The following is a 26,054-nucleotide window of genomic DNA, read 5'->3' on the forward strand; positions in this document are numbered from 1 at the left end:
GTCGAGTTCCTTCTCAGTCCTCTTGATCAGCTGATCCGGGGGAAATGGAAGTGCTCTTGGACGATGCGCCCCGGGGGCAACGGTAAGTAATCTCTTGGTTTCCAGGTAATTGCTTACCGGTGCAGCCAATGTTCTGTCGTGGGGGGTTAGGGGGGTTCCTTATTGAGGGAGAGTTCACCCGAGTGCGTGCTGGAGGGGGGCATTTGGGCCGGGCGGCTGCGGTAGCGGTTGCGGCCTTCGGTAAAGGCGCCTTCGGGCGCGTGAGGGCACAGGAATGCCCCTGACCTGTACATAACTGAGGTCCCCGTAACTGTCTAGACAAAGGGCCTATGTTGACGGCCGGGGAGGTTGCCACTGCTGGCCGGCGCCGGCGTAGTGGCCACGAGAATGACCACCTTTATAAAAATCTGCTAAGGCAACCTGAGGGGGTGGAACCCGGGGTTTTTCATCTCCTCCCGGCGTGGAAGTTGTCATGAGGGACCAGTGTGTGGTGTCGCCCTACATACTACCTTCAAGAGGGGTAGCTTCGGCTCCAGGGCCTTCGAGTCCAAGGAGGGGACAGCCTCGACTGTCGGCACCAGGCGGTGTTCGCGGTGGAATGCTTACTGCGTCCGTGTCACCGCCACCATTGCTGCGAGACGGGCATACCGTGGAGGGTTTAGTCGGTATTTGCCCCTTGGCCACGAGTCCGACATATCCGTCCTAGTTCCCCGGCTAGTTCTGAATGCATTACTCCATGTAAAAAAAGGTAAGCTAGGTAGGTTACAACCATTGTCCGTGTGTGTGTACCGTAGATGTTCAGTAGGTACATATATTCACCTGTAAATAGGGTCGTCGGGCTGAATGCGCGCGCCGACGGGCGGCAGGCCGTCCGCGTCGAGGTGGGCGAGCAGCGCCGGCTTGGAGTCGTCGCGGCTGAAGTACGAGGAGCCGTTGGGCAGCTCCACCATCTCCGACTTGTACACCGTGCCGGCCGCGAACCCGCGCTCGTACGCCGACTTGTTGATTATCATCGCGTCTTCCATGTCGTAGCCCTGTCATAATACTCGTATCAATCTTGTTATATTTTACGTGTACCTTGCCTACTCGTATTGTTGCTTATCAAATATATTCGCTACTCCCCTAAACCTGTCAGTTGGCCGACAGTATAACGATCCCGTACGATTTTACTCGTTACTTTATAAACGCATGGATCATCCCGACCTTCAAAGTAGTAAACTAAAGAATAACTCACTGGACGACCCAGGTGCGAATTTGTAGGAAAATAAACGTATTACGTCCGCGTAGTTCCTATAAGTATTTGAAAAAATGAGAAATTGTTTGGATTTTTACACGCATAGAAAATGGATGTTACGAATGTTGCAAATTCATAATCAGAAAAGTAGGTCTTATATAGTCGTGATTATTTATTTCGCACTAACAATATCTAATTGTTCGAATTCAATGTCACTATATTGTATGTTACGCCTGGAACGACCTGAATTAGTATCCAATGTGATACTGAACCATACTGACAATAAAGCGAGCAAAGGATTGAGGAGCTAGGTTACCGTGTAAGAAATAACGGCGACAATGGCGTTGGTGCCGCAGGGGTAGTCGTCGAGACCGATGTTGTCGTAGTGCGTGGGGCGGAACAGCGGCGTGGCGGGTGTCTGCAGCCGGTACAGCTTGGTCTCCGCGTTCGTGATCCACGTGTGAATCGGCGTACCCATCGTCTGTTTACCCATCTGGCACTGGTACATGTTACTGTGGGTGGGGAGAGCACAATATTTTACAATATCATCTGCCCTAATAATCTTGCACAATAAGGAATATTACGCAAAACTGTGTACAGAGTGCTACTAGCACAAACTGAGGGCCTACCGCGAAACACTAAAATCGAAAGTTCGTTATCTGCCTCTCTATCACTCTTGCACATTCGAGCGATAGAAAGACAGGAACAAATTTCAATTTTCGCGTTTCGCGGTAGACTCTCCGCCAACAACGAATGCGGCGAATGCGAACAAGCCGCCATGATGCATGAAAGTGATGTGTGAAAACTTGTCAAAAAATTGTTTAATAAGTTAATCTACGGTTTACAATACGTGCTAGTGCTGCACTCTGGCGGCAGAACATTGCAGTTATACCCCCTATCAAGCGTGCTATAAAATTCGACATGGTAGTATTCAAAGTCATAATAGATTGTCATACCTAATATATGTATGCGCGCTTTGTTGTGAAAGATATTATAGCATCTGCAATACAAAACTTTACAAAATGTACCAAATGTACAGCGCTATACAGGTATTTTTGTTCGGTCTGTCATGATTAGAAATGTAAAGTAAAAGATGCGTAGAAAGCCTTACCGTGGCGATTGGTTGCAGTCGGGCATGGGCACCAACTGGGCCAGGTTGCTCATGAAGGCCGATTTCGAGAGCTCCATGTGTGTGGTTTTACCTACAAATGAAGGATAACATCAAGAGATCTTGTTTTCAATTTCATATTTATGTCATGGATCATGTATTGGTTCTATTACTAGAATATGTTTAAATTCAGTCGTTTTAAATTCAGAAAAGGTTAACTTCTCTAAAGTACATCTGTTGGAAATATGCCGACTAATTCTAGGAAAAAAGTTGTTACAGTAGAACTATGCTTGCCGGATTAGACAACAATAAAAAGAACATTTTATATGAATACATAACATGAGGTAGCATCATCAATTACCGCTGTAGATGTCGTGTTGCGAGACGGCAATGTCGAGGTAGAGCTGCTCCATGGTGCCGATGAGCTCCAGCTGCCCCGTGGCCAGGTTGATGACGGGCCGCATCATGCGCGCCTCCGTTGTCATCAGAAATACGCCCGGATACTGGCCGTTATTCTATACATTATGAAGTTTTAATAATAGTACTACTATTTATGCGGTATTTTATACCCATGAACTAACGAACGAACTAGTTAAAAGCTATGAAATTACATAGTAATTTCCCCAATATCTTTCTGTTAAAAAACCCTTATTGTAACATATTTTATCTATGGTCCTAATGTAATAAATGTATATAGGAGAACAGTGTCTATTGGCACAACTTCTGCAGCCCGGTCAGTGTAAAAACATACTCTGTAGTAATAAGGAAACTCCTTCAAAGAGCTCTAAGTTTCTTTTGTTCATAAATTTAGATTTTCTGGATGACTTGTTTGTGGATGATAGAACGAAATATAATAAGGTTTATGGACATACAATCTGTATACAATACAGTACAACTACTCTTCCACCTATTGCAAATCAAACTTTCAGTACTAAAATAGAAATAAGAGAAACACACAGAAGTAAATTTTCAGACGACCTATAGTAGAACAACTAGTACTACAGTCACCTGCTTCTTTGGTATGAGGACGATCTCAGTGCTAATGGGCACCTCGTCGCCCTTGATCTTGAGCGTGCGCAAGTAGGTAGTGGACTTGTGCACCGTGTCCTCGGCGAAGTAGCCCACCAGCCGGCCGTCCACGAACACTGGGTACTTGAACTCGTCCGTGGAAAGAGGCGTGTGAGATATGGTGCTGATTGGCTCCATTCCTGTACATACACCCGCGTTAAGAACTTAATAGTGAAAACTATAAGTCAGTTAAAATTTTAATGCCGAAACGACACTAATTTTTAAATATTTCCTTACCAATACTAGTGAGTTCGACGACTATTCGAGTTAGTACAAGTATACAGACGTTCACGCTAGCGTAAGGTAGACGGTGGATGCTGATTCGTATCTAACCGGAGACCGAGGCCTAACTGTGACTATGCATATCAAATTAGTTTTTAACAGATCAGGATTTGAACTTACCACATCTCTCTAAGACAGAAGGAAGTTGTTCGACTTTCTTGGGATCTGGATTTTGTGTCACCTATAATATAAAAAAAAATGTTTATACTATTCGTAATCACAAAGGAAGAAAGTAAGTTAGATAATGCTTAACGCCTATCGCGGCTTTGCGTTTCAGTAACAACTACACGAAAGCAATCACTGTCCGTAAATACGATTCGTACTTGAACCAACAGTGTTCATTGTTCATACGTGGAGATCTCATTCTGTAAATTGAAAAGAATAGGTAGTAATATTATACGAATTAAATGGTTTCAAAATAAATCAGAACTCAGGTATATTGCAGTGACGAGGCTTCTATAGAACTCTTATTTCACTCCATAGTTTATTTCCCTCAAGGCTCAACGAGTTTGACACCCCGCCTGGTATGTTGATCAAAGTTTAGTATTCAGTATAAGGTTACCTGCGCAGACATGGTGAGATGGTTGAGCAGGCCGCAGGGCGCGCCGTCAGGCGTGTGCACGGGGCACACGAAGCCCCACGCGTCCGGCAGCAGCTGCCGCGCCTCTGTCGTGCGCATCTCCATGAAGAATGAGCCACGGTGGATGGCCCTGCCACGCCAAATAGGTACATAGTAAACCTTAAGGAATATGGAATTATATTGCAGTTGCAGCGGACCAAGGAAAAGGTGTAATAACTCTGAGTGGGTTGAGTTAATTCCATTCGGGGCAGGGTACTGTTAATGATAAGCCATTTGTATGAAATTAATACTAGTTTAGTCTTGAGCGAGTGAACGAATTAACTTGTTTTGTTTTTATCACTTAAAGGTATAAGGCCTGTCCCGTAAAGTTTTTTTACATGAACAATACAAAACTTTCAGATGAGCTTATTTTATCTGTACCTAACTATATTATTTATATAGCCCTTGACTAGTCATATAAAAAAAAAACCATTTTAATGCATACATATTACACATACGCACCCTAATGCAAAGATGAAGAAAATGTTTTTTTGCGAAACTTTCGATCGATTTGCCACTTATTTTGTATTTGCAGGATAATTAGTAAAGATATATCACAAAGTCATAACAAGCTCCAAGGTTCCAAAGAAGAAGGTCAAATCATTGCTAAGACCTAAAATTGTCGACAGATATGTTTTTATACAAAGTCGAAGCATGTTATATGTAAAAGTATTCAAACCCATTTAATTCTGCCAAGCTTTTACAAAGGGGTTTGTGTTTAGCATTATTAAAAGCGGAATTTAGTATGTAATATTCTTGAATTTACAGAACACTTAACTAGTCAAATAAAAATATTGGCGACAGGTGCAAATATATCCGATTGCTCGCAAAATTAAAGGAAAAATATCGCTCCTGCTCACATTACAAAATAAAATAATTGATAAATGTTGTAAATAAAGTCTTAAGAGTGTACGATATGATATTTTAAAATACGAAAGTAAATAAACCAGAAATACCTACCAAAGTCAGCATCAGTCCTTGTAAAAAGACTTAACGGGACAGGCCTTACATTACAGGCTTATAGGAATTAATAACTAGAATATGTTTATATAATTTAAATAAATTAATATGTAAGAAGTGGCCGTTACGCGTAAAAAATATTAGTTAAATATACTTTGTAAAATGTTTTAGTTAATACGCAGTAAAATGTGTGTAGCATAAGCACTGAGTAAAATGTGTGTAGCATAAGAACTTCAGGCTTATCCAAATGACAAGACAGAATCTGGTAACAAAACCGATGGCGTATCATTTGCATGCATACGAGTACAAGGTGTTGTGAAAGCCTCAGGTAGGTAAGGTACTGACTTGAAGTGCGACATGTATCTCATGCGATTGATGTTCTCGGCCACGATGGTGAGCCCCTTGTACTGAGGCAGCGACACATGGTTGGAGGGCGCGTTGCCGGTCGCCAGGAATGCCTCCATGCGCTGCTCGAGGGTACCCACCGACCGCATTATCATGTTCAACTCTTTCTGTTTGTAAACAACAACACTCAATTACTCTTCACTTACTGTTCACCAACATATTACATAGTCACTTTATTTTCTCTTCCGGAGCGAAATATTTACTTATGCGTGTAGGGGAAGGACCGGAATTTGTTTAGATTTTATTTTATCACATTGTCGGATAAATTGAATTCAATTAAATCCATGCCAACTTGCAGCTTTCTAGCACTAATGATCACGGAGCAAACCCTCGGATAAACAGATAGGCAGACGACAGATGGACATGACGAAACTATAAGGGTGCCTAGTACGGAACCCTAAAAATTGCATTTTGTAGTTGTATATTTATTTTTATATAAAATTTAAATCAGGCAACAAGGCCCTTAATCCCTTATACCTTACAGACTAACATAATATATATATATATATATATATATATATAGCTATATATTAATTTTATAAACTTAAAACTATTTAGGCAACAAAACGGCGTGGCTCCGCGTGGCATGGGTATGCTGGCCACTCTCACTGGGCTTGTTTGGCAATAATAGAACATTACTTCAGACACACACACATACACACACACACCACACACACACACATACATAAGTATAATTAATCACACACAGTACACATATATAATCCTCTGGAGTTGCAGGCGTATATAGGCTACGGAAACTGCATAACATCAGGCGGGCCGTATGCGTGTTTGCCACAGACGTAGTATAAAAAAAGATTTATTAGCATTATTAATTAGATGTAGCATAGCTCGTGTTTGTGTTTTTGCATGCCAGTTGCTGGTGAAGTATACATGTCTGTGCTTCTTAGTTGCTAAGTCCATCTTTTGTACCATATTTTATACAAAATAAAAATATTTGATATTTGAGGCCGTGAAGTAAAGGGTTGCTGGCCGAATAGAATAGACGGCCTCACTAAATCGAATATCGTTAGTGTTGTGTGTCGAAACGTTCAAGCTGATAAATAAGACCAAGTGCGGGTAGTTCGAAAAACTCGCGCAGCTAGATGTTGATGTCAACTTTAGCAAATCTTCTCCGAGACCACGGCGACAACGCCGTCCTCGAAACGTCGGAGGTAAATCTTAATACTTAAATACGCGATTAAGTCCCGTTTTACAATTTAATAATGTGTAGTAATCGTAAAAGTTTAAATCAGTGGTTTATTTTATATTTTTTACTTATTATAAAAGTCAGAAGCTTTTAATTTTTTTATGGTATTTGTTTTTCGCTAACTCTTTTAACACATTCAGTGCCAGTGACTCGTCAGGGGAGTTCTCTGTTCGTAGGCACTTTTCGCTACATACGGTTTTTCCCGTGTTATCTGCTACACTCGTAGCGCGTAGCTCGGGCTGGCACTGAATGTGTTGACAATAAAAAAAACGAACGGGCATAGCTATAGTTAATTACCATCTAATTTTATAAAATTATTATCCATAATGTCAATACCCACAGCAGAAAATGAGGACTATGTTTGTATGGAGAACCGGTCGTCCCTTTTCCTATTAATGCGTACCATGCATTATGTGTAATTGCTAGAAAGTGTGAGTGTGCATAACAAATAATAGAGAGCATACCGCATTGAGTGTTAGAGGAGTCCCTGGCTGCATGCGCTTGGTGATGTTGGAGCGCAAGGCGATCTGTATCATCTCCAGCCGCTCCTTCAGCACCTGCAAGTACAGGTGCCCGCCCAGCTGCAGCTCCTGGCACATCACTGCGTCAGCACCCTCCACCTGCCACACAACATACCATCTATGGTTTACAAGCATTGCTTGCCACTGGAGCATACACTGAGATAATCATACTGTCTTTTCTTATGCAAAAAGGCATTATATCATTAGGCAAAAAGGGGGATGAATATAGGAATACAGTTGGATTATCAGATTGCCAGAACATAATATCGCTACCTACGAGTATTTGATTTTATTTATGCCAGACAACTCCCGGTTTGAAATACCAGGGGATGGATTAAGTGGTCAGGTCGGGCGGCTGATGTTGAACAACTTGTCGACAAAAGTATATCAACATTACAGGCATGCGACTACAATAAGATTTTAATAATACATACTATCTTTGAAAAATTTGGTTTACACATGTTGGTTGGCAACATATTTTTCATCATACTTCTAATACAATTCCTAGAAGTGTATAATTCGTTCCGAGTAGCATCTTGGTCGTAGGTCTGTCATTAATAGGATATTCTAATTTCTAGTCTAATTTTCACCAAATTAAACGAAACATATACAGGCGCCTCAGAATCACCCGCGACCCGCGACCCGCCCCGGCGTCGCACGGGTTACACAAAACCGTAACAATTTATACCTTTCTTAAGAATCACTCTATTGATAAGTGAAAACCGCATGAAAATACGTTTGATAGTTTTTGAGTTTATCGCGAACATATAGGTACATACACACAAACAGCCAGACGCGGCGGGGGACTGTTTCATAAGGTGTAGTGATTTGTTCTACACGACATCATAGAGCCTGAAGGTGGCCGGCCTCGTCGTCGGAGGTCCACGTACTGTTACATTTGTGTCTACCAATCATTAGGCGCTACTGCCGCTGCCCCGACATACCTTGCAATTGTTCTGCACGACATCATAGAGCTTGTGTGTCATGTAGACGAGGGCATTGAACTTGTCCTTGTTGTCGTGCAGGTGTATGAGGAGACAGCGCTGCAGCAAGAAGGCGGTGGCCTCGTCGTCGGACGCCCAGGGCGGCACGCCGATGAGACGCGGCCGGAACATGCGGCCAAGGTACGCGCGGCACTCGGCGCCCGTGTGCAGACCCTCTTCGTGCAACTCACGCAGCATGTTTTGAATGCAACTATAAATTAATACGGGTTACTTTGAAAAATAACACAAAGTTGTTCTTTTAGACCGATGTGGCCTGCTCAGGTAATTAAGCTTGAAAACTACCAAATATTACTCATCACTTTGAAAATAAAAGAATGAAACAAGAGTTCGCGTAGCGTCCATCATTATATTATATTATTGTTTCCTTTCTATATCTTTGATCTTAGGCTAGGTTTTTATAATATGATATAATATGAATATAAAAGTAAAATACAAAAACACATACAAAAACAATACAAAATACTTATAAACATATATATTATAAAAAACCTAACCTAGTATGCCGCCAGCAGCGGGGCAGGGCTGTCGCGCCAAGCGCCAAGCGCGATGTAAGTTGGTAAGTGGTATCAACCAGGTTCTACTTTGTCATGTGGCAACACTGGCAGATAGAATGACAGTTCTCATGGCGGGGAAAAGCACGATGGCGCCATTAGAGAAAAGATGGAGGTACGTGCATGAGGTGTTGGACGGCGCTGGGTGTACTGAGTCGGTACACGGTGCGCCTTCACGCTCTAACGAGAGCCTGCCCAGGTGAGTGTTTATACACTTATTTATGCGTATATAATCGACATCCTAGCTACATGGGAGTGGAACAAGGGGTTAACCAACGGTCCTTGGTTAACGTAGTTTCACTAAGGTGCAGTCCAATCTCGACATTGGACTGGGAAGCCCGGGGCTTCCCTGAGTGTGTATCGGAAGCACACAGGCAGGCATGTAGTACGGTCGGTTATGAGTTGGAGTATAAGGGCCGGATCTAGGGGGCAGGCATATGGAGGATCCCGTGGGGGCACCGCCCCCACGTCCAGGTGGTGTGCAGGACACCAGGGTACTAGACGGTAGTACCTAGTCTGGAGGCGAACCGAATCGTACGGGAGAGTCACTCTGGATAGGCCAGTAGACTGCACTCTCATATTGATATAGATGTGCGATGCCAACTCGGAAGTAAATTTACTTGTACATGTAACAGTGTGGTCGTAGGTCGACCCCTTCTCCTACTCTCATGTAGCATGGTGTTATGTGTATTCATGATGATATGTTTTGTTGCCCAGAGCAATCTATACCCAATTGGATTCAGGCACTTGTATTATGCATAGCTGGGTATAGAAGGCGCGACAAAAATGGTGGAGATGATCTGAGATTTCTGATGATGGGAAGCCAGATTAGGTTTGGCTATTCCATCTGAAGATCCCTTTTGAAGGGCCTTGTAGCTGAGATTGTCAAATTAAGTTTTGAATTGTTTGAGCTCAAGGTACCTGTTCGGCGTATTTTGTTTTGAAAATACGTAATTAATTATTATTTCTTTCACAGCATGCAACGAAGTCTAATAAAGAAATATAAAATGAATGTTGTTTTAATTCCATAGTACTAATTTAACCTTTGTTTGACTTTAGAGGTAAAAGGGCTAGGCTAGATTAAGTGTTGTGAAATGTTGCGTAATTGTTATAATTATACATTTGTTCTTGTGTAATAATTTGTTTTAAGAATTTAGCCATAAGGTATTTTTTATGTTATGTTGGCCATCATACCTTTTATATGATTGTAAAAGAATGGTTGTTCCTCTTTTTCTTATCTATGCCCGTAAGGGTACGTTCGGATTTCATTTCATCATTTTATTTTCAGTGATAAATGAAAGAGCGTGGTAAAGAATGTCAGATGAAGGGCATTTAATAATTACTTTTATGAATTCGATTACTCATGATAATTTGTATTTCTTATTCGCGTTTAAATAGATTTACTATTTGGTAAATTTACCGATAAGCCAAAAAATGTTTCGGACGTGAATGAGAATTGGAACGCACCACTGTGCGCTGGCAACTCTGGCAAGACCCAACAAGTCAAGAAAAAAATCAACGAGGAAAAAACATAAGTTTCGCGGTATTCAAAGTTACTTGAGCGAGTGGCGTCCTGAGGTTTCTTGTTTAAGTTCATGGTTGTAAGTGTTCGTACTTCGTGGATAAATCAGTGTTGTGAGAAGTGCGATCTCAGTTCTGGTAAAGGAAATCATTTCCAAAGCGAGTTGCAGCAGAATTGCAGGTACGAACAAGTTGTAATGTACTGGGTTGAGCCGCCATGACGTTGTCGGCTTCCCGGCGACTAACTTTATCTTCGAATTATCAGCAAATATGTTAATATTCTTATGTAAAAGGTGGTAATTGTGGTATTCTGTGTACATTACAGCTGCACAAAGAAGTAGGGAATATACCTGGCCAGTTCGAGACTAGTTTTGTGATACGTATGCGCGTATTAATTCCACCGCCCGGACCGAAAAAAGAAAAGAAAACTTGTACGGCAGGACGGTTTCCAGGGTGAGTTTAAACAAGAAGTAATGGATACGTAATGATTTATGTATTTTGTTGGGAACATTCGACATGAAATCACCATATTAACAACATTACGCTGAAGAAAGTAAATGGGTGCACGCTAGTGCCTCCGCCGAGAAGAATACTACCTACATTTTTGAATTAGTTATTTTATAAAAATATAACGTTGACTAGTCATGGATGTAATCATGATGGTTGTTTATACCTTAAAATGTAGTGAAGGCTAACTGTGTTAATTATTTTCAGCCGTCACCATGGCAAGCTTGTACAGTCGGGTTAAGCTGCGCCATGAAAAATTACAAAAGGTGACTGCGGACTCTCAAGCCCTCTGGGAGCAGTTGCAAGCGGAGGGAGCTGTCAGTGAAGAGGAATTCACAGCAATCCACTTAAAATTGAAGCAATGCTTGGGGACTTTTGAAAAGGAGTTATTTCAATATTTAAGTGTCGAACCGGAGGCAGATGTGGTTGAGATGACCCAAGATCAACTTAAGGCTGAAGATCTATTGACAGAATTGGAAATTGCATTACAGATTGGCAAAAGGCGGAGTGAAACTGTTAAAAAATCCAAACTACCTGAATTAAGTCTTCCATCCTTTTCGGGGGACAAGTTGAAGTGGTGCGAGTTTTGGGACCGGTTTGCTGCTAATGTAGACCATAGACAGTTACAGGAGTCTGAGAAACTAATGTACCTCCTGAGCTGCCTGAAGGGCGCAGCGCTTGAAACAGTTTCAGGAATAGCGGCTACCAATGCAAACTACTCCATTGCAGTGGAAACTTTGAAGCGGCGTTACGGGTCAACTGACACTCTGATTGACGCACATTATACCGCCCTCAACAACCTCCAAAAGGCAGACTATACTAGTGCCAGCTGCCGTAGTGTCCTGGACAGTGTTGAACGGAATATCAGGGTGTTGGAGAAGCTCGGGGAACCGGTTGGAGGCAATCATTTGAGAGCATTAGTCTTGTCAAAATTCCCAGAAAAGGTGATCCATGAGCACCACCTCATAGGTGAAGCTACTGACTTGATGGCCATTAGAAATAATTTAGATAAAATTATCACAGCAATGGAAAAGTCAGCGGATACAGTTGTACCGAGTCCAAAGTACACTGCCGTGCCTGGCTGTAGCACAACTGAGGCGTTGCAAGTACGTACAGAAGTAAGTTCTCAGAGTAGCCGGAAGCGGAAACACGCGGGAAATGCTGGAGCACCACCATCAAAGCAAACAAAGAGAGCATGCTTGTTCTGCAACCTGAAAGGACATGCTAGCAGGGACTGTCGCAAATACAATACAGTCGAAGCTCGGCAGAAGCAAGTAACGGGAAGGTGTCTACACTGCCTACGACGCAACCATAAGGCATCATCCTGCAAGCGCAAGATTGCTTGCTTCCGCTGAAAAGGAGACCACCTGCTTATATTCTGTCCCAATCCGGCCTCAGATGGTGAGGAACATGACATAATGAAGAAACTCTCTTTAAAATCCTTGTGTGCTACCTCTAACAAACATACCTTTTTGCAGACCGCAGTGGCAACTCTTCAAAACCCTCTAACTAAGAAAAGTATCAAAGGCAGAGTCTTCATAGACTGCGGTAGTCAGCGGAGTTACATTACTCTGGCAGCTGCAAAAAGGTTAGGCCTGCCTACCCTCCAGGAAGACCTTCTACTCATTTTCACTTTTGGAGCTTCTGAACCTCTGCAGACGTTAACCCCCGGAACAACAGTCAACATCCAGACGAAACGTGATGTCACTAAGCAGTTTACTGTAAACGTCGTACCAAGAATTACAGACAGTGTTCCGGTGACGTCCTTCAAGCATCCCGGAGTCGACATTGTTGCTGATGATGATACAGTTGGAGAGGTTGTTGATGTACTCATCGGGAATGACTACTTTGGCTCTATCCTCACAGGAAGAAAGATCCAGGTGTCAGAAGACTTTTGTTTATTGGATACGGACTTTGGATGGGTGCCCTCAGGAAAGCTTACTACTGGAGAAAGAAGCGAAGTCCTCTCAGTGGTCACATACTGTCAATGTCACACTCCTAACTGCCCATATTTCAGTGAGCCAGATCTGCCTTTAAGAAACATAGACGTAAGGTTCTTCTGGTCATTAGAGAACCTAGGGATTACGGACTCTCCAAAAGCTACAAGACAGGAAGAAGCAGTTCGTCACTTCAATGAGACCGTGCAATATGAGGAAGGCCGGTACTTAGTCAAATGGCCCTGGATTGAGTACCCACCAGATTTGCCATCAAATTTTGGATTGGCCTTAGGTCGATTGAAGAGTAACCTGAAAAGACTGGACCTGCATTTAATCAAGGAGTATGACGTGATCCTGAAGGAACAGCTGGACCTAGGAATTATAGAAGTCGTTACTAGAGGGTCAGACTTGAACGCAGACCACCCAATTCACTACCTCGCCCACCATATGGTGAAACAAGATGGCGGCGGCAAGGGGAGGATAGTATACGATGCTAGTGCCAAAACTACTGGACAGAAAAGCCTCAATGAGTGCCTTTACAGCGGACCTTCTATGTTAGAAGACCTAACGGCGTTACTTTTGAAGTTCCGAACTAAGAGGTATGGCATACTGGGTGATGTAGAAAAGGCGTTTCTACAAGTAGCACTTCAAGAGGATGATCGCGATGTCACAAGGTTCCTCTGGTTAAAGGACACAACCAAGGAAGCAACGGAGGATAACTTACTGTATCTGAGGTTCTGCAGGGTACCTTTTGGAGTTGTCGCGAGTCCATTCTTACTGACAGCAACAATCCGACACTACATAAGCCAGTCAAACAAGGCCTTGCTGAAACAAGTCGCTGACAAATGCTATGTGGATAACTTAGTGACTGGAGCTGATAGCCAGCAGGAGGCTAAACAGATCTATGAGCAAACCAGAACAGTGTTTGAACAGCTGTCTATGAATATGAGAGACTGGATCTCAAACAACCAGAGCCTTATGGACAAGATACCAGAACATCATAGGTCAGTCAAACATGGACAGGTCAAAGTGCTCGGACTTATGTGGAATATCGAAGAAGATACGCTGAAACTGAATTTGACTGAGGACCACTTCAGTACAGATCCTCCGATAGACACAAAGAGGAAAGTTCTTCGGGCTCTAGCACGTGTGTATGACCCATGTGGTTTTGTATGCCCACTCATGTTGTCAATGAAGCTGATCTTCCAGAATATCTGTGAAAAGAAATGCAAATGGGATACAGAACTACCTACGGAGATGACACAGTCTGTGAAGAATGTCATGGAAAGTCTGAAATCCATAGTGAACACAGAGTTGCCGAGGTACATCGGAACAGATGTCTCAATGAGTGAGCTTAAGTACCACTTGCACTGCTTCACAGATGCCTCCAAAGACGCATATGCTGCCATTGTCTACCTTAAAGTGATTGAAGATGGACAAGGAAAATCAGTCTCCCTTTTGATGGCAAAATCACACGTGTCACAGACCAAAGACAAGGATGAATTGAAAATTCCTAAATTAGAACTTCTAGGATTTCTGATTGGAAGCAGACTCCTGAAATACGTAAGGAACCATCTTGATCTTGACATCGAGAAAGAATATTTGTGGTCAGATAGTTTGGTTGTGCTTAGTTGGATGAGGTCAAACAAACTGCTCCCACCCTTTGTTGCCAACAGGGTAAACGAAATCAAGCGTGACCATCCCAACACAGAGATGTTCTATGTCCACACAAAGGCAAATCCTGCTGATGTTGCCACACAGCCAGAACTGTTTGAAGAGAAAAGGCAACTTTGGTTTAACGGACCGGAGTTTCTTGCCAAGGAAGAATCATGCTGGCCCCAAAATAGACTCTATGAGGCACATCAGAACCTTCTTTCTGTTGGGGAGGTCCTGGGTGACGACCCAGGTGAGCCGACACTGGAAGTATCCATTGGTGATGACGCTGACCAGAGTGAGGCCCTGGAGCAAGGAAGTCCCAGTGATCCCGTTGAACCAATGGAAACCCAGGATTTGAGTATACCTACAGAGAGTGGTGAATATCCTACTGATGGAAGCATGGAACTTGACAATCCTGACTATCACAAAAAAGGTGACATCCAGCAGCAGACGATTGTTTCCAAAATAGTGTCCGAGATAAGGGATCTGCAAAGAAAGCACTTCCAAGAAGAACTAGATGGTAAAAGAACACATTTAGCACGAAATCTAGATCTCTTTGTCGATGTGGACGGCCTTCTTAGGTGCCGTGGGCGTATGGCGAACACCACCTGGAGCTACGACATGAAGTATCCGATACTACTGCCAAAAAATTCTGAGTTCACTGACAGAATCATAAAGGAGACGCATGAGAGTAACTACCACGTCGGTGCTCCACATACATTGAGTATCATCAGGGAACGGTATTGGATACCCCAAGGGAAAGCCCAGGTGATGAAGGTGTTAAAGCGATGTACCCAGTGTGTCAAACACGGCGGCGGTCCGTATCGTTTACCAGGCACACCGGCGCTGCCTCCAGAACGAGTAAATTACAACAGACCCTTCACTTACACTGGTATTGACTATCTAGGACCACTATTTGTGAGTACCCAGACTGGCAAAGAGAAGCGATGGGTAGCCTTATTCACGTGTTTGACAGTAAGAGCGATACACCTTGAGATCGTGAAGGACCTTTCGGCTGAAGAATGTCTCCTGGCCTTGCGACGATTTATAGCTGCTAGAAACAAGCCACAACGGATGTATTCAGATAATGCGACTTGTTTTAAGTTAGTCGCTGAAATGGTACAACAGCCATACTGCGTTAAGAATGACATCCAGTGGAAATTTATTTGTCAACTAGCACCGTGGCATGGAGGGTTTTACGAGCGGCTTGTGGCCTTGGTGAAGCATTGCCTTAAAAGAACTCTAGAAAAACACCTTCTCAATGATACCAGGTTACTGACGGTGATGAAGGAAGTGGAAACGGTACTGAATTCAAGACCGCTGACACGAGTCGGAACAGAAGTGGAACATGTTCTCTGCCCGGCTGATTTCTTAAGCCTAGGACAATGTTTGACTATGAGACCATCTGCCGCAGATATTCCTACTTGTAACACTGCTACAAAGAGCGACCTGTTTGAGAGCTGGAAGAGAGGATGCAATATCCTAGAGGAATTTAAGAGAATGTTCGTCAAGCAGTACCTTGCTAGTCTGAGAGAGAGGTACAACAACTCGCCCAAGCAACCTAGAGTTAAATCTCATCGATCACCACAAGTAGGCGACCTTGTACAGGTTAAATAGGATCTCAAGAACAGAAACCTCTGGAAAGTGGGGAAGATCCACGAGCTGATCAGAGGAAGTGATGGTGAATGTAGAGTAGCGAGGGTCAAGGTTGACGATTCTACTTTAACGCGTTCCATTGGCCATCTCAACCCGCTGGAGGTAGATGACGAGACGCCTGAGGTAGAACCTGTAGAGGGAGGCTTGCCTGAGATTGAAGAGGACAGCGGGGAGTTGGAAGTTCCAACCAGCGTGGATGCTCACGTACCTGTGCTCGATGAACAACCGGAGATCGACGCGGATCATCTGGCTGGATGTGATATGACCAGTCACAATGAAGTCCCACCACCAGAGGAGCAGCCAGAGGAAAGAGGCAATGGGAGAAGCAAGCGGATCGCAGCCATTCGTGCCAGGGATAAAATCCTGGAGTGGACGCGACACCTGCTCGCCTTGCTGCAGTAACCTTCATTGTTGTCGGGAGTGTCGCGCCAAGCGCCAAGCGCGATGTAAGTTGGTAAGTGGTATCAACCAGGTTCTACTTTGTCATGTGGCAACACTGGCAGATAGAATGACAGTTCTCATGGCGGGGAAAAGCACGATGGCGCCATTAGAGAAAAGATGGAGGTACGTGCATGAGGTGTTGGACGGCGCTGGGTGTACTGAGTCGGTACACGGTGCGCCTTCACGCTCTAACGAGAGCCTGCCCAGGTGAGTGTTTATACACTTATTTATGCGTATATAATCGACATCCTAGCTACATGGGAGTGGAACAAGGGGTTAACCAACGGTCCTTGGTTAACGTAGTTTCACTAAGGTGCAGTCCAATCTCGACATTGGACTGGGAAGCCCGGGGCTTCCCTGAGTGTGTATCGGAAGCACACAGGCAGGCATGTAGTACGGTCGGTTATGAGTTGGAGTATAAGGGCCGGATCTAGGGGGCAGGCATATGGAGGATCCCGTGGGGGCACCGCCCCCACGTCCAGGTGGTGTGCAGGACACCAGGGTACTAGACGGTAGTACCTAGTCTGGAGGCGAACCGAATCGTACGGGAGAGTCACTCTGGATAGGCCAGTAGACTGCACTCTCATATTGATATAGATGTGCGATGCCAACTCGGAAGTAAATTTACTTGTACATGTAACAGTGTGGTCGTAGGTCGACCCCTTCTCCTACTCTCATGTAGCATGGTGTTATGTGTATTCATGATGATATGTTTTGTTGCCCAGAGCAATCTATACCCAATTGGATTCAGGCACTTGTATTATGCATAGCTGGGTATAGAAGGCGCGACAAGGGCCCAAGCTGCCGGTGGTCAGGGCAGCAGAGAGAGGAACCGGCGGACTATCCGCGCCGTGTCCAAGATCGCCGGCTTCTGCATCTGACCCTTGATTCAACCTATGTTCAATGTTGATAAGGTCAACAACTCACCTCACGTAGTACAAATCATTTTTCTTGCCACTGAGTAACACCCTGTATATGGCATGGTCCTGCCAGTCCACCAAACACTTCATGATGAGCAGTAATGGCGTGTAATACATAGTCTTCAGGTAAGAGAACATAAGCTTGCAAGTTCCATTTTGAAGAAAGTGTAAGGTGTTGTTCTGAAACCAAAACATATTTTCTGTAAACCATAAATATGAACCGAACCTTATGACTACAAATGATTGTTTATTGTTGACATAGGTGTGTCAAGGAATGTTATTCTAAAACAATTTATGCGCTTAGCCAAACAGGAACCCACTATAACCATAATAAATTCACAATTAAAACAGTTAAAGATTTCCTATAACATTGTTTTTAATATATTGCTGTGGGGATATTTGACTAGCCAAAAAGTCTATTTTTAATTAACCCCTTCACTCCCCGGAGTCTAAATTTGCCACCCAAACAAACAATTTTGACGTTTTAAATTTAGAATAGACACATTTTACTTACTGTAGCAGTCTGGTCAGAAGTAACACACCGCACCAATATACCATAATCTGAGAAAAGGTTTCCTCTTGTCTTCCAGCCAGGACGCTTTATTGCGACGGGAAAGTTGCGTCTCGTCACAAGGAGCATGCGAGCGAGCCGCTCGTGGCCCTACATCATAGATAAAAAGATAAAACAATATGTTCTAACACTACTTAAAACACTCTCAACTCTTAATGCTGGAAATACCTCTAGGTAAACATAATTACAGTCGCCCACTGCTGAGCATAGGCCTCTCTTCGTGTACGCCACTTATCCCGGTTCTGGGCTAGTCTCATCCAAAAGTACCCCACGATTATTCGAACGCCATCCACCCAACGAGCCAACGGACGCCAGGCGCTTCTTTCATCCGAAATCCGTCCGTCAACATTTCGGTTCACCTGCCATCACTCTGCCTGGCAACACGTCCCACCCAACTCCATTTAAGCTTGGTAATGACATCACCCACATCTCGCACCTTGGTGCGGCGTCAGATCTCGACATTCCTCACTCTGTCTTGAAGTTTCATTACAATAGTTGATACAATATCATCATTATTTTTTGTACATTTCGTTATTAAATCCGACATAAAAATGTTGATACACATAAGACTTGTGTTACAATATAAATGACATTACCTTAATTATAAAGTAGCCACCCCATTCATCTGCATGTTCATTATGTGCTACCAACTCTTCAGGCGACATGTCAGCCAGATGACACATTTTGGACTAAAACAATGAGACACAAATCACATATATTTCCTATCATTTGAATTTATTTTTATGTTTTGTTTTTATCATAAGACAACTATGCACAGCAGAAAATGCTAGAAACAATCGCCAAAGCAAAGTATAGGCAAAATGATGGGCGCCAGGCACTCCTGGCCAGTGTTCTGACATTTTACACTTCCAACCTGGAGCATAGGTCCCACTCTTACGACTCCACTCTGGCTGGCCAGTCAAGGACAGAGCAAGCACAGAGGCGAGGGCCAGATGGAATTATTAATATTATTATGTTGACTGTTGTCACATAAAGTTATAGTAAGCAAGTATACATATAATTCACACATTTATACTGATTAGTTAAAACTAAAAAAATTGTTAGTATCAGACGGGCCTACTGCCAACATAAAAAAATCAACAATCATTATCTGACTATCTGACATTCAAGCGATAGAGATGCAGATAACAATTTTCGATTAGGCCCTCGGTCCTTTACACATATACAGTGTGTAAATTCAATACGGGCGAATATTTAAATGGTGGTCTATCTCTATAGATAGATCTTCCTTAGAAATACAATGAAAATTTTATCCATAAAAAAGAAATGCCCGCAATGTAATACAACACAAGTTACGACTTACGGGATATGAGCTTTTTAAAGTAACTGTCAACGCTTATATAACAATGTTTGCAGTACATTGTTGCTTGGTAAATCTCAAAAAAATAATAACAGAGTAAGTTAAATGATCATATTTAAAGACTAAAAGGTCCTATAAACTTTTTTGGACGTCTTCTAGTTTCAGAGTTAAAACTAGTTAAAAATAAACATCTTTTTATTGTTACTTAGTGCAAAGCGCCTTTTTGATGGCGATTTTGCCACTATGGGACCTAGTCCAAATATCCTTATTGATACATGTCAAAAAGTGACAAGTAACACTGCAAAAACTAGGTTTTACAAAAAAAAAAGTTAAATTATTTTTGGGTGCATTTACATTTTATGTACAAATACATACAAGAAATTGCACTAGGAAATATCATCACAGTTTACTTTGTAGTTTGTGTTTGATCTAGAACTACTCTATTTTAAGGCCTCATATTTTTCCTTAAAATGATTATAATAAGAACATATTATAAAATAACTACTGTTCATCATCCTGATTAAAATGTCAACAGCTTAGGGCAACTCAGAACTTACAAATATTTTACAGCCATGGGAGCATGCAATATAATTATTTAGTGATAAAGACAAACTTTCGCCAAGCAGAAATATAGAAACATCCTGATAATAATTGGTAATAAGGTCAACATGGTAAAAATGCCTACAAGCAGTTTTATCGCTTCTAACTTGCATTTATACAAATACTCTGCTTACAGGTGGTTGGTAGAGCAAAAGGAGCAAGGCACTGTTTTTCTGAGTCTGAATGACATACCTATATAAAATATGAGATTCTTTTCTTATGCGAGTCTGCCAGAACAAAATTTTATATGGGCTACCCCACATTTACCTTAGTGAAAGATTTTGTATAACATACCTTAACCATAATCGGCAAATTTCCAAGTGATCTGTCTATTGTAGTCTCCACTCCATCAATGGTTATTGATATCCGCACCTTGAATTCACCCTTATAAGTAGCTGCTCTCTGCCTACATTCTGTTGGGTATACGCTTTGTGTCTTTATGCCGACCGCCTCCATCGGGACCGACGGCTTCGCGAACGTTCCGTCGACGATGCTCACTTTTACGCGCTGCCCTGTCGTCAACGCAAACTCGAGGGGTACAATATTTTCGATTGTAGCTTTTAGCCCGTCTGTTAGCATAAAATTGAACGAGTCTATATGTGGCGCTCCAAGACATTGTAAATACTGAAAATGATATCTTTACATTAGAAAATGTACATGAAGAAACGCAATGTTTATAAAATATTAACCTATGAACGACCTACCGGATTAGCAGTTTGCGGCGGTTTCCGATAATCAGGATGGCTTGTGTACGCAAGTGAAGGATTTTTAGCAAATTTCTTTGGATTTAATTTTATTTTGTGTTTTTCTCCTTTTAACGAATCCATGTGAACGAGTTTCGTAAAAATGCAACATGAAATAACCACAAGCCACAGTCGCACGTGCGTTTAATCTATAAAGTAAATGTCAATGTCAAGTAAAGTAATGTCAAAATTGACAGTTAAACTCGGTGCGGTCCCAAATGTCGTATTAGGCATGTATTAGACCCAATAAGCACGTATTTAAAAAACGTTGCGTGTGTGATGCATCCATAAGTAAAAGTGAGAAATAGAGCGCTTTTACAGCGCGCGTTAAAAAAGCGCTCAGAATAATGAATAAAGCAAAGAAGCCGGGCAAAAATAAAAGCTTGGTAAAAGATATCGTATTCACAACACGCTATTACTTTTTGTCTATGAGTGAATGAGACAACAATCCGCAAGTTCTTTCGTTTTTTTCAGTATTGTCATAAGATGAACTGAGGAAAATGTCAAATGGTCCTATGTGGTTCTATAATATAATCCAGCCAAATAAAATATGTTCGTTATTTCACAGGTAGGTGTCAACTGTAACAACTTGACATAGGCGTATTATTTTAGTTGAAATATTTCGGGAATTTCAGCGGTCATCTTGGTTTATTTTAATTATATTGTTGCTGTTCCTGAAAGATTGTTGGAAAACGTGCTGAGTTTTTATTTGTAATGGTTTGAAGTTCCCTTTGTGATAATGTCTTGTGTGATCGAGGGCTGTAAATCGCATACAGGAAGAAAAGAAAATACGAACGAACCGATAACCTTTAATCGGTGAGTTTTGTTCAATTTTGAAGAAATTAATTTATAGGACCTGACCCTAAACATTGAAATCGATATGTTGTTTATGTAATTATTACTTGCATTCAAGTCTATATAGATTTTTGCATATATTTTCGAACTTTTCTGCTAAGTATGAAAGGTTATATTTTTGGCATAGTGATGTATCGACCTCAGATCAATAACCTATCGACATTTACAGCTTTCTTATAGTTTGGCCCAGGACTGTCTCATTTTAATTGATGAGTACAGTCAAGGGCATAAATATATATATATTTATTCCCAAAGTCTCAAAAATATGTGTACGCTCAGACAATAAAATCGTGTTCACATATTTTTGAGCCATTTGTCTGGATCGATATTTTTGCCTTCGACTGTACCTATAGTTTTCTTTGTTCTTACTTACTGACAGATTGTGTTTGCCACACAATAGTATAATACTAAAAACCGGTCAAGTGCGGGTCGGACGCGCGCACCAAGGGTTCCGTACTTTTTAGTATTTGTTGTTATAGCGGCAACAGAAATACATCATCTGTGAAAATTTCAACTGTCTAGCTATCACGGTTCATGAGATACAGCCTGGCGACAGACAGACGGACAGCGAAGTATTAGTAATAGGGTCCCGTTTTTACCCTTTGGGTACGGAACCCTAATAAAAAAGACATTAATGATCATTGATGAATGTTCCTTTTATTAATATTGTTGGTTTACCTATCTCACAAAACTCAACTTTTTATTTCAGATTTCCAAAGGACGAGGAATAGGGGATATTACTGCAATGTTGTTTAGATTCTGTCCTACTTTTCAAAATTATGAACAATGTATTAGATGTCCCCTCACTACTACATCAAATACGTTTGAGAGTTCCTCGTAGACGTCAGCGCCACTGTCAGAAGAAAATAGTAGATTGTGTCACAAGGGAGCAAAATGACATATTTACGGCGAGGGCGTACAATTGAATCCTAAACGAAGCGAAGGATTCTATAATAGAATCCTGAGCGTAGCGAGGGATTCTAACATAGAATCCTGAGCGTAGTGAGGGATTCAAGTGTTAACGCCCAAGGTGAAAATAATTTTGCTACCATGTGACACATACTGCTTTTCACATCACCTATGAGGAAATTACATACTAACATTAGGTTTCAAAACATTATTATTTTAAGCAAAGATGGATACGGACAAAGTGCCAAAAATATGTGTACACGACCTTAGTATAGGTACATACTTCTGGCACTTTGTCCGTATCGATATTTTCAGACGTGACTGTAGTGACAAATTAAAAGTACCTACAGCTCAATTATGTACCTAATATCTTTTCAAAAACAGCAGCAAACAACTAAAATGATACAATGAAAATCAAGTACATTATTTTTGTAGATTTTTCTGGTAACAAATTAGCTCTTACCCCTTTGAACCAAATCTTCGGAAGAACACTATGAAGACTGATATCACTTATATTTATTATTATTAGTGTCGTTACCGGGATGCTGCTTAAAACATCTGACACAGATGAAAAGGCCTATTATTATTGATTTAAACTAAGTATTTACAAATTTATACAGAATAGAGAACCGCATAATGCTTTGTGAAATATTTATATTTGTAAATTTTTTTTTAAATATAAACTTTTTAAATTGCATAGACAAGTATGGCTGCGTTTAAGGAGACCTAAAATGTCAAAATGAAAATTAAATTATTAAATTAAAGTTTTTTTACGTTTCTTTGTAAATATTACGCTAATTAATTAATTTACTTAATTTAAATATGATATTAATTAATTTAAAGTACGTTAATTACATAATTACATTTTTTGTTTACAATTACAACAAAATATTATTTAAGTTAGAAAAATTGTATGCACGTAATCGATTATAAAGAAATTGTAATCGATTATCTGCATACTAATTTCATATGTCTTTGTGTCAATATTTCATACTGGCAACAAAATGTCCTTGAACAGAAAAGTGCCACTTTGATCCCTCCTAGCAGGGAAGAAAAGTTCCCTTTTCGAATAGGTGATGTGAAAAAATGTTTTCCATTCCCTATAGTAGAACATGCTATGCACGAAATGTATTTATAAGACGTGTTTGTAAACTTTTTAACGAAAATGAAAAACTTAATAATTTGGATTTGTTTAACTGTTCCATTAATTCATTAAAATGTGTTTTTCGGTAGTTAATTAATTATGTAAATTTTTCTTATGTATACTTATGTCACTTTCCGGAAATCATGTCATTACTTATTAATTCCTACATTACTTATTAACTTTATTACCTGTACCTACTCATGGGTCGATTCACGAGAATCGGCGAGGATTTTCTTTTAGATATAATTTACAGTTTCAGTACAAATCTTCCGCCGGCTCTCGTGAGTTTTACCTATACCTACCTTCAAACTATTACTACCTAGTACCTACCTACTTTATGTTTTTGTTGTTTTATAGACTGCAATTTATATACAATAATGAAACTCCAGGTCTTAATTTAAGAAATATTTGTAAACTTGTTTGTAAACGACTGTTTGTTTCTTAAATAAAATAAATAAATGTTCTGCCACCAGAGTGCAGCACTAGCTTTTTTAGTGCACCGTAGAGTAACTTATTCATACTGTACCTTTAACAGGTTTTTGACAAGTTTTCAGGGGACCTACCGGAAAACTCGAATCCGAAATTTCGTTATCTAGCTGCCTCTTTATCGCTCGAATACGCAAGAGTGACAGAGATGTTAGATAACGAAAGTTCGATTTTCTTGTTTCGCGATAGACCCTCAGATTGTGATAGTGGCGCCACCTACGCCGAGTTTCGCGTAATATTCCGTATTATTAAATAAAAAAAAAATATTACACGAACGTTTTTTTTTTCATTTCCTATTTGGTACATGACTAGAAATTATACTTAGTCTTTTAGCATTAGAAAAAACGGTAAACCATTTCCACGTGTCTTTTTATTGACAAGTTTTTTATAAATATAGCAATATTTTACTTATGAAAGCAAAAGTATGTAAATGATCGTATATTATATTTGTTGTGACTTATTTTCAGTGTTTTTCGATAAAACGACACGTTAAGATCGCTCGCCTTCTTTCTAATGATAAAAAAACGAGAGATATAGTTAGACGGTTCTGAGGGGTAGACTGCAAATGAGATAAAAGCTATATTAGGTACATGCATTAATCCTCATATCAGGCAGCTCTTTGATTCCAAGGATTGCATAATTTTTATACTTTTTAATGATTTTTAGAATATGAAAATTATAAAAAGTATAAAAGTTATGCAATCCTTGTATTCAACGAGCCGCCTGCTACAGATTTCTTGAAATTGCCGCGTTTTTTCAGGTTCAACTTTCATTAGCCAGACTATTATCAATTTGCCAATTTCGTTATTATTCTTTTACACGGCACATAAACTTATGCATAATTTATCGATATAAAAAGTCGACACAGTTACATCCCTAGCAAATTATCAAACTTATGACACCATACGTAAATGAGAAATAACGCATATATGCATCTCTTTTCGGCACATTATCTAATTCGTAAGGAAGTAAAGTACGGGTATACATATTTGCGAAGCATTTTTGCCCGACTTCTATGCTTTAGTCATTATTCTGAGAAAAACAAGAAAAAGCGTTTGAATTACACAAATGGATACCCGTGTCGTGAATTTTGTTGGAATTTCGACTTTGAGCGTTGGCCGTTAAATCGAATTTAGCGTACGGAACTTCTAACATCAGGTTACAACGCAACGCTTTTTATAGACTGGAGGAAACCGGCCTGTTTGGAAAAAAGTCGTCGACATCTCTTATAAATACCTACAACTGGTATGGATGTGTTCCTCGTTGTCTCCAGAATACGAATTGACCGGTTGTGGTTTATGGAGGGGGGACTGGTGCTACAAAAGGGGGGCAAAGATGGCGGCCGACTGTCATCGAAATTTGTTCACATCTCGGGTCGTGTGAGATGTCATTTGAAAGACAATTAAACGTATTATAATTGTTTCTAAATAACCGTAGTCATCACTTTAGTCGTTTACAAAATATTTGAAAAAATATCGTTTTTTTACCGTGGACGTTTGCATAAGTACTGATAAAACCGATAAAACATGCTTATAACTCAATAAATTATAACTTTACCGCAATGAATGTTATTACAAAATATACGGGAAATTTTATGAGCTTTCCAAAAACATAAGTTTTATTTGTATATATAGTACTATATAACCAAGTAATGATGTTTTTTGTTCAGCATGGGTCACTGCGCATCGTCATATGAATGGCGGCTGACCGTCTTCGTATTTTCATTATTTCTCGGATTCTATTTTACGAATCAAATCGTGATAGGTATCATTTGAAAGCATTATATATCTGGGGGCACGGCCGTGCCCCCGCCAAGACGAGACAAAGG

The 26,054-nt window shown here is 41.0% G+C and overlaps 2 protein-coding genes across 2 annotated transcripts in view; one reads left to right on the top strand and one right to left on the bottom strand.

The window, feature by feature from the left end:
- The window catches only part of LOC134754621 (DNA-directed RNA polymerase I subunit RPA2), a 28,811-nt gene extending 7,835 nt beyond the window's left edge, over positions 1 to 20,976 (bottom strand). Inside the window, exons 1-15 of the mRNA XM_063690952.1 lie at positions 20,794 to 20,976; positions 20,384 to 20,713; positions 18,765 to 18,857; positions 18,112 to 18,258; positions 17,605 to 17,777; positions 8,349 to 8,598; positions 7,348 to 7,503; positions 5,617 to 5,783; positions 4,255 to 4,402; positions 3,813 to 3,873; positions 3,351 to 3,550; positions 2,704 to 2,857; positions 2,346 to 2,436; positions 1,551 to 1,746; positions 820 to 1,034 (exon numbers count right to left, since the gene is read on the bottom strand). Of these exons, the coding sequence (XP_063547022.1) occupies positions 820 to 1,034; positions 1,551 to 1,746; positions 2,346 to 2,436; positions 2,704 to 2,857; positions 3,351 to 3,550; positions 3,813 to 3,873; positions 4,255 to 4,402; positions 5,617 to 5,783; positions 7,348 to 7,503; positions 8,349 to 8,598; positions 17,605 to 17,777; positions 18,112 to 18,258; positions 18,765 to 18,857; positions 20,384 to 20,713; positions 20,794 to 20,916 (2,504 nt within the window). The 5' untranslated portion in view covers positions 20,917 to 20,976. The remainder of the gene's footprint in view (positions 1 to 819; positions 1,035 to 1,550; positions 1,747 to 2,345; positions 2,437 to 2,703; positions 2,858 to 3,350; positions 3,551 to 3,812; positions 3,874 to 4,254; positions 4,403 to 5,616; positions 5,784 to 7,347; positions 7,504 to 8,348; positions 8,599 to 17,604; positions 17,778 to 18,111; positions 18,259 to 18,764; positions 18,858 to 20,383; positions 20,714 to 20,793) is intronic.
- On the top strand, positions 12,350 to 16,638 carry LOC134755001 (uncharacterized). Its single transcript, XM_063691481.1, has 3 exons — positions 12,350 to 12,388; positions 12,466 to 16,118; positions 16,212 to 16,638. Exons 1-3 carry the CDS (start codon positions 12,386 to 12,388, stop codon positions 16,636 to 16,638), a joined length of 4,083 nt encoding a protein of 1,360 aa, XP_063547551.1. The 5' UTR covers positions 12,350 to 12,385.
- Positions 20,977 to 26,054: the final 5,078 nt, after the last annotated feature.

The sequence above is a fragment of the Cydia strobilella genome, chromosome Z (assembly GCF_947568885.1).
Source record: "Cydia strobilella chromosome Z, ilCydStro3.1, whole genome shotgun sequence".
Taxonomy (NCBI): domain Eukaryota; kingdom Metazoa; phylum Arthropoda; class Insecta; order Lepidoptera; family Tortricidae; genus Cydia; species Cydia strobilella.

What these genes read in the sequence shown, in the direction of transcription:
- LOC134755001 (XM_063691481.1), top strand. An exon ending in CTTGCTAGTCTGAGAGAGAG is followed by an intron (nt 16,119 to 16,211) that starts GTACAACAACTC and finishes TCTCAAGAACAG; the next exon opens with AAACCTCTGGAAAGTGGGGA.